The sequence below is a fragment of the Acinonyx jubatus genome, chromosome F2, assembly GCF_027475565.1.
Source record: "Acinonyx jubatus isolate Ajub_Pintada_27869175 chromosome F2, VMU_Ajub_asm_v1.0, whole genome shotgun sequence".
Classification (NCBI taxonomy): domain Eukaryota; kingdom Metazoa; phylum Chordata; class Mammalia; order Carnivora; family Felidae; genus Acinonyx; species Acinonyx jubatus.
The window spans coordinates 39,018,391-39,031,007 of NC_069394.1; the positions used below are offsets into that span (position 1 = coordinate 39,018,391).

Genomic DNA, 12,617 nt, shown 5'->3' on the forward strand with positions numbered 1-12,617 from the left:
CTCGCACACCAATTACCTTGACTTAGCTCTCCCTCATGGGGCCATGTACCCCGAAGTATATTAGGCAGCGACTCCCTCTTGCCTTGCTGCTGTTCAGGCCTCCATTGGCTGCATTCACAAGAGTAAGAGTGGGCAACCATTTCCCTTAAACAGTTTAACTAAAATGGAAGCGCGTGTAGACCTGGGTACCTTTAATCCTCCGTAAACCCCAGATTTTTTAGGTCATCGTATTTCCTCCCCCGGCTACCGTCTCAATGTAACTTGAAGTAGACATCTGCCTTCAAGGCGCAGTCTTTCCACAACTTCCCAGCACCACCGTAAGGTCCCATCACTCTCCACACACAGCCTACCCGGTAGGCCTCAAGAAGGGTTGGCATGTTATTCCGGCGGTCAAGGTTCCCGAAAATGGCCTGACCTCCCGGCGCTTTTATTTAAACGTACCCCACGCCGCCGTCTAACTTCCTTCCTCGAAACTAGTCTTCCCCACTCGTCCTACACTTCCCGAGTTTCCACGATTCCCCAAGTAACGTGTCCACCGATCACCTCCTCCACCTGGGGAGAGCTCAGTCCCAGCTCTTGACTAACCTCACTCTTTTCCCCTTCCATTCCCCGCTGGGGGGACTGGGACTCGGCCTTCCGCTCGCTCGAGGGTTTCCACGCCGGGCCCTGGCCCCTATTCTACCGCCGCTCCACCCCTACTCACTTTGGGCTTCTCGGGCAATTTCTTCCGGTTCTTCTTCTTCTGCTCCTCGCTCCTGAGATTCTTCAACAGGGCTACATCGTCGGTGGCCGGGGCCGGCAGGGCCGCCGCCTCCTCCCGCTTGCGGGGCGGGCTCCTCCGCTTTTTTCGGGCGCCGGCACAAGCCGCGGCCCAGCCGTAGCAGAGCAGGAGGAGCAGCAGCAGTCCCAGCGCGCCGGTGCCCACCAGGATCACCCAGCCCGGGTACCGCTTCGGCTCCAGCCCCAGGTCGAGGCCCAGCTCGGTGCGCAGAAAGCCTAGGCCAACCGACAGCATTTCCCGCAGCCGAGCCGAGCCCTCCTCGGCCTGCTGGGCCAGGTCGTCCTGCCAGCTCTGTGCAGCCATCTTCCCTCCGTCAAAGAGACTCTCAGGGTGACGCTGGGGCGCACAGACGCCGTAGAAGAGTCAAGGGAGGCGAGGAAGGGACGAGCCGGACTGCCTCAAGCCGAGCGCATCGCGGCCGCCCCTCGCGCCGGAGCCGGGGATCGGCAGCTGCCGCCGCCAGGAGAGGGGGCTCCCAGTTCCCCCTAGTCAGCCTCACTCCGCCGCCGCCAGGAGGAGGGGGGCGACGGGAGGGAGTGTCTCCAGTGGCGGCCGCTAAGCGGCGTCTCGGCGCCAGGGCCAGGCCCCACTGTCGTCCCTCGGCGGAACAATGGCGGCTCCGGCAGCGATCCACGCCGCGCGCGCGGCGGGGGGGGCGGGGGAGATGGCCGCGGGTCACGTGGGCAACCTGGGCGGGACGTGGGTGTCACGTGGGCAGGGCGGGGCGGGGCGGGAGCCGTTGGGTCGAGGGCGCGGCTCTCGCGGTTGGTGGTGACCAGTCCTGGCCTAGTGGAGGCTCCGAGCCTGGGGATCGCTGACCTTGGACGGGAGTCTGGGAGGGGTTAACTGCAGGAAGCCTCCGCCGGGTGGCTGGTGCCCCGGAGCTAGGAGACGTGGCGCTTTGAATGGGTCCGGGGGAGGGGCTCTCGAGGAAGTCGGGGATGGGGTGGGGTAGGGAGGAGTGGGTGAAGAGTGTGGAAGCGGGTAAGGGGGTCTAGGTCAAAGTCGCTCAAGTAGGGTGTAGGTTTTCTACATTCTTTTCCTGGGAGTGGTGTTGAGGTGGAACAAGCATTTTCTCCCTGGGTCACACAGCTAGATGCTTCCAGAGTAGGCTTAACTGAGTATGAAGCCGGCACTCCTCTTGCAAGGCCTAGGTTTCATTCACAAACTGGCTATTTCTCTTCAGGGCCAACTAACATACTGCGTGCCTATCATTCGCTAGCCTGGCTCATTCACTGTTGATCTGGGTGTTCCCCAGATATCAAAACTTGGAAAGCCCGTGGGCGGCACTATTTTCCTAGTAATTTGTAGCTTTAATAAGAAATAACAAGAGAAGCACATTGAACTGTGTTTACACGTAGAGGTAGCTCCCCCCTTGTGTTTTATTTTAAGCTTTTATACAAGACCACAAAAGGAGTTTGAAAAAATTCTGTGTTTATAATCTGTGTTGACCATCTCTGGGTAGAGTTAGGAAGAAATGAATTGCCTTTTCAGATTTTAATTACAAAGATAATGTTTGCTGGATGCCTTCAGTTTTTTCCTTTTTGCTATATGGAAACTTTAATCATTAAATGATAGCAAACATGTAAGCAGGTGTCTTGACTGGACTAATTACAGTTGACCCTTGAACAACTCAGGGGTTAAGGGCACTGACTCCTGGGCAGTGGAGTATAACTTTTGCCTCCCCCAAAACTTGTAATAGCCTCCTGTTGACTGGAAGCCTTACCAGGAACAGGAACAGTCACCTAACGCATATTTTGTATGTTATATGTATTACATACTATCGTCTTAAGTAAGTCTTAAAGTAAGCTAGAGAAAAAAAAATGTTAAGAAAATCGTAAGGAAAATACGTTTACAGTACTGTGCTGTTTTATTTGTTGAAAGAAATGCATGTATAAGTGGACCCAGGCAGTTCAACTTCGTGTTTTTCAAGGGTCAACTGTGCAGACTTTCTCAAAGAATATAAATGGGATAAGATTAATAAGCACCTAATGCCAAAACTGTATTAAGGAGTATTTTGACCTACTTTGCAACAGTATTGTAAATGCATGTTGTGATTAATGGGTGGAAGGGAGTTTTGTAAATAATAATAAAAATAAGCCACTCTTGCTAAGCTTTTATAGACTTATAATTAAAGACAGTGTAAATTATAAGGCCTAAAACTTTGAAGATATCATTGGGATCTGCTTTATCTCTACAAGGTTCCAAATTCCATTTATGTTTATGAAGTTAGATTTATAATCCCATTCTTAACATTTTGTTTCCAGAGACGGGAAATGTGATGACTTTCCACTGCCCATTCTAGGTTAACACCTGTGGATTTAGGAATTGGGCAGATTATACAATAAGAGTAGCAGGATTTCCCTGTTCCTTGGGCAGCCTAGCAAGTATTGATTATGTAAAATCATTTCACCTTTCTTTTTTCTGTGACTGTCCCTAAAAATACCTTTAAAAAAAACTTTAAAATAAATTTAAAATTTTACTTTGTTTAGTAATACAGATAACATCATTTTCATATATAACTTTATAGTCATTTTTCCAGGTTTTGTAATATATGTATATATTATCTATGTATATATATGTATATATTATATATATGTTTTACACATTTATTTTAAAATTTATTTATTTATTTTTGAGAAAGAAAGAGAACACAAGCGGGGAAGGGGCAGAGAAAGAGAGGGAGACAGAATCTGAAGCAGGCTCCAGGCTCTGAGCTGTCAGCACAAGATGTGGGGCTCAGACCCAAGAACAGTGAGATCAGGACCTGAGCTGAAGTCGGCTGCTTAACCACCTGAGCCGCCCAGGTACCCCTCAAGTATCTATATTTTAAAAACATAAATAAGGTTGTACACTATTTACTGTTTTGCACTTCATGTGGTCATGAACATTCATGTCAGTGGATAAAGCCTATCTAAAACCAGAAACACACCTGTAGTTCCACAAAGTTGGGCTTATTAACTTGTAGCAGAATGAAGTTTAGGTAAAGTTTAAATGAAGCAATGCTTTGAAAGACTCAAAGCAAAACTGGTTGTGTATAAAGGAGTTATCAGGCCTGACCCAAGTAGACTCAGAATCCTAATTCCTTGGAAATGGCAAAATTAAGATAAATGTGAAATGTTTCTGAAGCCTGAAATGTGGGTTGGAATTAAAACACTGCTTTATCCCTTTTTTTTTTTTTTTTAATTTATTTTTGAAAGAGAGAGAGAGAGAGAGAGCTGGGAGGGGGAGAAAGAGGGAGAGAGAAAGAGAATCCCAACCAGGCCCAATGTCACCAGCGTGGAACCTGATGTGGGGCCCTGAGATCACGACCTGAACCAAAATCTAGTCGGTCGCTTAACTGACTGAGCCACCCAGGCACCGCCCCACCCCCCAAAAAAACCCCCTGCATTTTCTAAGTGTCAAAGTGACTCATACAGTGGAATACCACTTGGGAGTAAAAAGGAATGAATTATAAATACATGCAACAACATGGGTGAATCTCCACGTAATTATGCTGAGTGAAAGAAGCCAGGCAAAAAGAGTACATAGAATATGATTCCATTTATATAAAACTAGGAAATGCAAAGTATAGAGACAGAAAGCAGATAAAATAGTTACTTGCAGGGAGGGGTGGGAGCAAGAAGTAGGAGGGAGCGATTACAAAGGGGTACCAGAAAACAAGGGAGTCATGGATATGTTCATTATCTTTATTGTTGTGATGGTTCTATGATGTTTACATACATACAGGTCAAAACTTATCAAGTTGTATACTTTAAATATTAGAGTTTATGTTGCTACACCTCAAAAAAAAACCAAAAAAACAGTTCAAGGAAATTTTTAGAAAGTGAACTGCATGGCTCAGATCCTTACAACAGTGCGATGTTGTTCCAGTCTCACTGAGGAGATTTCTAACAAAATTTTTGCCAATCTACAACTTTAAAAAACAAGGTTTCTCAATACTGTATCCTTGATGTTTCTTAACAAAAGCAGTTTTTATAGGCTTACACAATAAATATTCACTTATTCTACTGTCTGGCTCTACTGTAATTTAACGTACTTTATTGTTGGATAGTTAGATTACAGGGGTTTTTGTTTTTGTCTTGCCATTGAATGCAGTTCTGGCATGAACTAAATCTTTGTGACTATCCATAATTACTTCTTAAAGATAGAATCCTAGCAGTGTAATTGCCTGAGTCATAGCCCACAAATGTAATCTAACCCTTTTAATTAGGAAGTTTTAAGGGACCTGAAGAAGTTCTACTTAAAGCCTCTCATTTCACTGAAGAAAAAAGAGAGCTTCAAAGTGTCGTCATACCCTAGAGTCAGAGTAGAAGCCAGCCTTCTCCTTGCCTTTGACCCCTTGGCTGCTCCTCTTTTTCAGTATCCTGTGTGATCAGTTCTTGGGAATAGAGTGTGTATCTGTATGTTCAGGCTGCCATAATAAAATTCCCTAGACAGGGTAGCTAAAACAAAAGATTTATTTTCTCGTGGTTCTGGAAGCTGGAAATCCAGGATCAAGGTGTCAGTATGGTCAGTTTCTGGTAAGGACTCTCTTCCTGGCTTGTAGATGGACGTTTTCCTGCTGTGTTCTCACAAGGTAGATAGAAGGCCAGTGAACTCTGGTGTCACATAAGGATACTAATCCTTTTTTTTATATATATAAGTACCGTTTTTTTAATTTTTAAATTTTAATTACTATTTTTTAATACAATTTATTGTTGAATTGGTTTATCTACAACACCCAGTGCTCATCCCAACAAGTGCCCTCCTCAATGCCCATCACCCACTTTCCCCTCTCCCTCATTCCCCCATCAACCCTTAGTTTGTTCCCTGTATTTAAGAGTCTCTTATGGTTTGCCTCCCTCCCTCTCTGTTACTATCTTTTTCTCCCCTTTTCCTTCCCACATGGTCTTCTGTTAAGTTTCTTAAGATCCACACAGGTGAGTGAAACCATATGATATCTGTCTTTCTCTGACTGACTTATTTCACTTAGCACAATACCCTCCAGTTCCATCCACGTTGCTGCAAATGACATGATTTCATTCTTTCTCATTGCAAAGTAGTATGCCATTGTATATATAGACCACATCTTCTTTATCCATTCACCAGTTGATGGACATTTAGGCTGTTTCCATAATTTGGCTCTTATTGAAAGTGCTGCTATAAACATAGGGGTACATGTACCCCTATGCACCAGCACTCCTGTATTAAAGATACTGGTCCTTTCAGATCAAAGCCCTACCCTATGACTTCATTTAACCTTAATTATTTCCTTAAAGGCCCTATCTCCAAATACAGTCACACTGGGGGTTAGGGCTTGAACAGATGAATTTGGGGGGCAGGGGAACACAAACCTTCAGTCCATAACTGTGTAGGAAGCTTCCACTCAAGTAGCTTATCTCTGAGGGCTCATGGAAGGAAAATGTTGACTTGGGTCTTCAAAATGTAGTCTGCTGCCATTGTAAACTCCTGGGCCACAGGATTATACACCAAGAGAGTGATTTTACAGTAAAGCAGGAAACTACAGTTTGAGTGTGCCAAGACTTTGGAGCTATGGTCAGGAAAGGGTTATCCTCAGAATAAATTAGTAAGAATTAATAAATAATGAAATTATCTGCAGAAATATCCTAAGCTGAAAGACAATTTATAGATATGTTGCTGAAAGGGCCAGGATATTTCCCAGTCTCTTTAAAAGATCAGAAGATATGCTAAGAACCTGCATGGAAGTAAAAACTGGTTGGGGCATGAAGGTAGGGGCCAAGGGAAGAAGAGAAGACTGAATGTGATAATAAAAGCAAAAGTTACAGCAAATTCATTTGGTGGAATGCCATGCCACAATAAACCTAGCAAAGGAGATGTACATTCTGATATCATGCGTATAAAGTTTAAAAGACAGATTTATAAATAAAAATGCAAAACCATGCATGGGAATAATGAACACCAAATTGAGGATAGTGGTTATTTCTGGGGAGAGTGAGACAGAAATGAGACTGGAGTGAGTACACAGGGGACTGCAAATGTATCTGTCATGTTTTATCTCAAACTAGGTTGTGGGTACAAGCGCCTCCTTATATTATCTCTACTTTTTATATGCCAGAAATACTTTATAATTAAAAATAAGCAACAAAAAGTAAATGACAAAAGCAATAGTTTGTACAGAGGCTAAACAAAATAATGGAGGCCCTCCTTGACTACTCAACTATTGTGTCACTATTATCTTGCGGTGGGGAAAAGGGTATCAGACCATTTTGGCTCAACAGGTGACTGCTAAGGTCATTTAACCCCCTTTGCACTGATTTCATGCTCAGCACACCACACCCATGTGGCATCTCATATAGACTCTATCACATAACAGAATGGGTTGAAGAGTTGGCTTAAGTACTCTGATTCTCTTAGCAGTTACATTTATTGGCATAAATCATGCATTCTTGATGAACCAATGTTGCTCCCATGGGGGTACAAATAACTGGTTCTTGGGGCAAAAAATACTTTAAGAAACGTATAACACACAAATAAAATATACTAGATGCAAAGATATGCAATATATCTGTGGCATTACTAGTTCACAGGGGGTAATTAGGGAAAAAATAACTAAAAAGGCACTTAGCGGGGTGATAATGAAAATATGGTTGAAAAATACTGGTGTAAAGGAAGAAATTGACATTTGGTTTCATCAATTAGGCTCCCATGTTTTTGGTTAATTAGTCTCCTTGGGTCATTTAGTCATTTCTTCACTGTACTGTTATTAAATTGCAACTCTGATTTAAATGTATATTGTCCTCAGAAATCTCAGAACCTAGTGAGTATAATGGACCCTTTTAAAAATAGCCTTAATGCAAGATAGTATTGCTATAGTAAGTTGATTTGAACATGGGGATTATAGTGGATGCTGTGATGTGCTTCCCAGATGCCCCTTCAATAATGAGGAACTTATCCCCAACTCTGGGAGTATTACTAGAAGGCATCCCTGAGGTAGGTGTCAGACTTTTGGGAAGATTACTGAGGAAAACCTCCTCAGCCAAAGTCATGTCTCCTTCCAGGAATAGCCCACATCGAGTCACCCAGTAGCCTGGGAGTATAAAATCTTGGCCACCTTGTCCTAACTTGGGACTTATTTTATTTTACTTCTTAAAGTTTTTTTTTTTTTTAATATATGAAATTTATTGTCAAATTGGTTTCCATACAACACCCAGTGCTCATCCCAAAAGGTGCCCTCCTCAATACCCATCACCCACCCTCCCCTCCCTCCCACCCCCCATCAACCCTCAGTTTGTTCTCAGTTTTTAACAGTCTCTTATGTTTTGGCTCTCTCCCACTCTAACCTCTTTTTTTTTTTTTTTTCCTTCTCTTCCCCCATGGGTTTCTGTTAAGTTTCTTAGGATCCACATAAGAGTGAAACCATATGGTATCTGTCTTTCTCTGTATGGCTTATTTCACTTAGCATCACACTCTCCAGTTCCATCCACGTTGCTACAAAAGGCCATATTTCATTCTTTCTCATTGCCACGTAGTATTCCATTGTGTATATAAACCACAATTTCTTTATCCATTCATCAGTTGATGGACATTTAGGCTCTTTCCATAATTTGGCTATTGTTGAGAGTGCTGCTATAAACATTGGGGTACAAGTGCCCCTATGCATCAATACTCCTGTATCCCTTGGATAAATTCCTAACAGTGCTATTGCTGGGTCATAGGGTAGGTCTATTTTTAATTTTCTACTTAAAGTTTTTTTTTTTTAAGTTTTAATTTTTATTTTGAGAGAAAGAGCATGTGCTCAGGGGAGGACCAGAGAGAGAGGGGGAGAGAGAATCCCAAGCAGGCTCTGTGATGATGGCATGGAGCCTGACACAGGGCTCGATCTCACAAACTATGAGATCTTGACCTGAGCCCAAATGAAGAGTTGGACACTTAACTGACTGAGCCACCTAGGCGACCTTATCTTATTTTATTTGAGAAAGAAAGAGAGAGAGAGTACAAGCAGGGGAAAGGAACAGAGGGAGAGAGAGAGAGAATCCCAAGCAAACTCCACGCTCAGCCCAGAACACAACACGGGGTTCGATCCCATGACCCTCAGATCATTACCTGAGACAAAATCAAAAGTCTGAGGCTCAACTGCCTGAGCCACCCAGGCACCCCCCTAACTTGGGACAATTTTAAAAGACCATCCCAGCCCCAGAGCACTCCATGGGCTTGGCTGAGGATTGTTAGCACTGTATCATAGCTCAGTTTTCCCTCTGCCCAGTCCTACTTCCTTCCCTCCCTTCTACAGGCACCGTTTCTGAGAGCACTTCCTAATATGCTGATCTATCTTGAAGTCTGCTTCCCAGAGAACACAACCTGTAACAGGGATGATAAGAAATATACAAAATATTTGGCATCACTAAGGTGGGAGAGATTATTTCCAGAATTCAGTGATTCATCACTTATATACAACTTCTAGTGCTTATCACAATAAGTGCCCTCCTTAGTTACCCATCACCTATCTATCCCATCTCCCACCCATCTCCCTCCATCAGCCCATAGTTTGTTCTCTATCATTAAGAGTCTCTTGTGGTTTGTTTCCCTCTCTTCTCTCCCCCCCCACTTCCCATATGTACATTTGTCTTGTTTCTTAAATTATACATATGAGTGAAATCATATGGTTTTTTTCTTTCTCTGATTGACTTATTTTGCTGAGTATAATATATTCTAGCTCCATCCATGTCATTATGAATACTTCATGCTTTTTGATGGCTGAGTAATATTCCATTATATATATATATATATTTATATATATATTTTATATATATATACCACATCTTCTTTAACCACTTATCAGTTGATGGACATTTGGGCTCTCTCCATAGTTTGGCCATTGTTGATAATGCTGCTATAAACATTGGGGTGCATGTACCCCTTCAAATCTGTATTTTTGTATCCTTTGGGTAAATACCTAATAGTGCAATTCTTGGATTGTAGGGTAGTTCTATTTGCATTTTATTGAGGAACCTCCATACTATTCTTCAGAGTGGCTGCACCAGTTTGTATTCCCATCAACAGTGCAAGAGAGTTCCCGTTTCTCCTCATCCTCACCAACACCTGTTGTTTCTTATGTTGTTAATTTTAGTCATTCTGACAGATGTGAGGTGGTATCTCACTGTGGTTTTGGTTTGTAGTTCCCTGATGGTGAGTGATGTTGAGAATATTTTCATGTGTCTGTTGGCCATCTGGACATCTTCTTTGGAAAAGTGTCTATTCGTGCCTACTGCCCGTTTCTTAACTGGGTTATTTGTTTTTTAGTGTTGAGTTTGATAAGTTCTTTATAAATGTTGGATACTAACCCTTTATCAGATATGTCATTTGCAAATATCTTCTCCCATTCTCTAGTCTGCCTTTAATTTTGTTGATTATTTTCCTTCTGTTTAGGTTAAGTCTTGAAGGATGAGTAGGATGTTGCCAAGAAGAGAAGGAAGGGGGTGGAGATTAATTCTAAGCATGGAGACCAGCAAAAGTAAAGGCTTGGGACATGAGAAAATTTGGTGTATCTGGATTGTGGTGAGCATTTCTGTAACTGGTGATAAAGTCCTTAAGATTTTGGCAAGGGATTGAGGAAGATGGAATTTTCAAGAATGATTCCTATGCTTCTCACTTCCAGTTGCACAGATGGTGGTGCCATTCACTGAGATAGGGAATATTGGGAAAGAACTAAGTTTGGCAAGCCAAGATTAGTGGTATGGTTTTATATGCACTGATTTTGAGGAGTACAAAATATCCAGATGAAGATAGGCAGGTGAATATATAGGTGTAGACTCCAAAGCACAGATGAGAATCTGGAGGTGACTCTTGGTTTCTTTGCTCTAATCACATTTTTCATTCCTCAATCACTCGATGATTTCTGCTCTTATAAGCCCCTTGTATTTTTCTTCCTTGGGCTTTCCCTGGTTAATTCCTACTCATTCTTCATATCTCAAATGAAACATCCTCCCACAGGCTGTGCTCAACCACCAGATCCAGTCACTTCCTCATATTACATATTTTCATAGCACCACAAATTTTCATAGTATTTGTCAAAATCGTAATTTCACATTTATTCACAGAATTATTTTCTCTCTCTCTCTGACTATAATTTCCATGAGAACAAGACCTGTGTATGGCTTTGTTCACCATTATACCCTGTACCTAACATAATGCCTAGCACATGTAAATGTTCAGGACATATTTAAAAGAATGGTTGATGTTCATATAAATGGAATAAAAACCCAATGGCCATTTACACACGAAGATAGGTCCCTAACTGAAGGCACCAGTATTTTGTGGATGAAAGACTCTTAAGATGCCGCCCAGTTATCCTGACTCCTGGTATTCACATCCTTGTGTAATTTCCTCCCCTGGAGCATGGGAGAAGCCCATGACTTATTTCTAACCATAGGATATGGCAAAGGGTGATTACATTACATAAGACTGTAGCTGCCGTCTTGCTGGAAAATCCTATTTTCTCGTCTCTTGCTTGTTTGGTAAAGTGAGCTTCCCTGAGGAGAGGCACATGGGGCAAGAAATTTGAGGGTGGCCTCCTACCAGCAGCCAGCAAGAAAGCAAGATGCTCAGTCGGATGATCCAGAAAGAACTAAATCCTGCCAACAACCACATGAATTTGGAAACGGAATCTTCCCTGATAAGACTCCAGTGCTGGCTAACATCCTTCTGAGGGGCACCAAAGCAGAGCAGCCAGTTAAGCTGTATCCATATTCATGATTCACAGAAACTGTGAGATAATAAATAGGTACTGTTTTTCAGTTGGTAAATTTGTGGGAATATTGTTTTGTAGCAACAGATAACTAATTGTGGGATTTTGGTGCCTAATAGGGGGTGCTGTAATAAATACCTGAAAATGTGGGAGTGGGTTTGAAACCAAGCAGTGGTCGAAGGCTGGAAAAATTTTGAGGAGCACGAAAAGGAAAGCCAAATTATCTTGAACGGTTTGTGAGAAGAACTAATGGACTTTAAAGACAGTGCCCAGGAGGCTTAAAAGGACATGAGGAACATGTTTTTGAATATTTTTAATGTTTATTTGTATTTGAGAGAGAGAGACAGAGCACAAGTGGCCGAGGGACAGAGAGAGAGAGAGGGAGGCACAGAATCAGAAGCAGGCTCCAGGCTCCGAGCTGTTAGCAGAGAGCCACACGCGGGGCTCGAACTCACGAACTGTGAGACCATGACCTGAGCTGAAGTCGGACGCTTAACCGAGTTACCCAGGTGCCCCAGGAACATTTTTTTTTGTAATAGCAGAAAATTTAGCCAGGTGTTTTCTGCAATTATGTGGAAAGCAAGACCTCTAAGTGATGAACGTAGACATGCAATCATGAAAATTTTCAAGCAAAAGTGTTGAAGGTGCCACTGGGTTTCTTCTTGATATTTATAGTAAAATGCAAGAGGAGAGAAATAAGAGAATAACTATTAAACAAAAGAAGCCAGGACTTGATAATTCTGGAATTTTTTAGCCTCTTCAGATGGGAAAAGATGCTAAAATGGAGGATTGGCTTTTTTTTTTTTTTTAATGTTTATTTATTTTTGAGATGGAGGCAAACTGCAAGTGGGGGAGGGGCAGAGAGAGAGAGAGACAGAAACGGAAGCAGGCTCCAAGTTGTCAGCACAGAGCCTAATGTGGGGCATGAACCCATGAACAGTGAGATCATGGCCCAAGCCAAAATCAGAAGCTTAACTGCCTGAGCAAGCCAGGCCCCCCTGGGGGACTGGCTTCTAAGCACTGACTGAGAAAGTGGCATGGAGAAAAAGCTGAGAGTGTGACTTAAGAACCTTTTGTTAAAACCTCAGAAAGATCGAAGGATCATACTATTCAGTCACATGAAGGATC

General features: G+C 42.8%; 1 protein-coding gene and 1 long non-coding RNA gene across 6 annotated transcripts in view; one reads left to right on the plus strand and one right to left on the minus strand.

Moving 5' to 3' along the window:
• The window catches only part of MTDH (metadherin), a 55,203-nt gene extending 53,777 nt beyond the window's left edge, over positions 1–1,426 (minus strand). For 2 of the 5 annotated variants that reach the window (XM_027064166.2, XM_015082012.3), the window contains exon 1: positions 704–1,426. In XM_027064166.2, coding sequence (XP_026919967.1) covers positions 704–1,084 — 381 coding nt within the window. In that variant the 5' untranslated portion in view covers positions 1,085–1,426. The remainder of the gene's footprint in view (positions 1–703) is intronic. The other 3 variants (XM_027064168.2, XM_027064167.2, XM_027064165.2) reach the window with 2 other exon arrangements.
• A 283-nt stretch (positions 1,427–1,709) lies between these two features.
• The window catches only part of LOC106983849 (uncharacterized), a 129,951-nt gene continuing 119,043 nt past the window's right edge, over positions 1,710–12,617 (plus strand). Inside the window, exons 1-2 of the long non-coding RNA XR_008292804.1 lie at positions 1,710–2,540; positions 3,426–3,588. This is a non-coding gene — a long non-coding RNA (uncharacterized LOC106983849). The remainder of the gene's footprint in view (positions 2,541–3,425; positions 3,589–12,617) is intronic.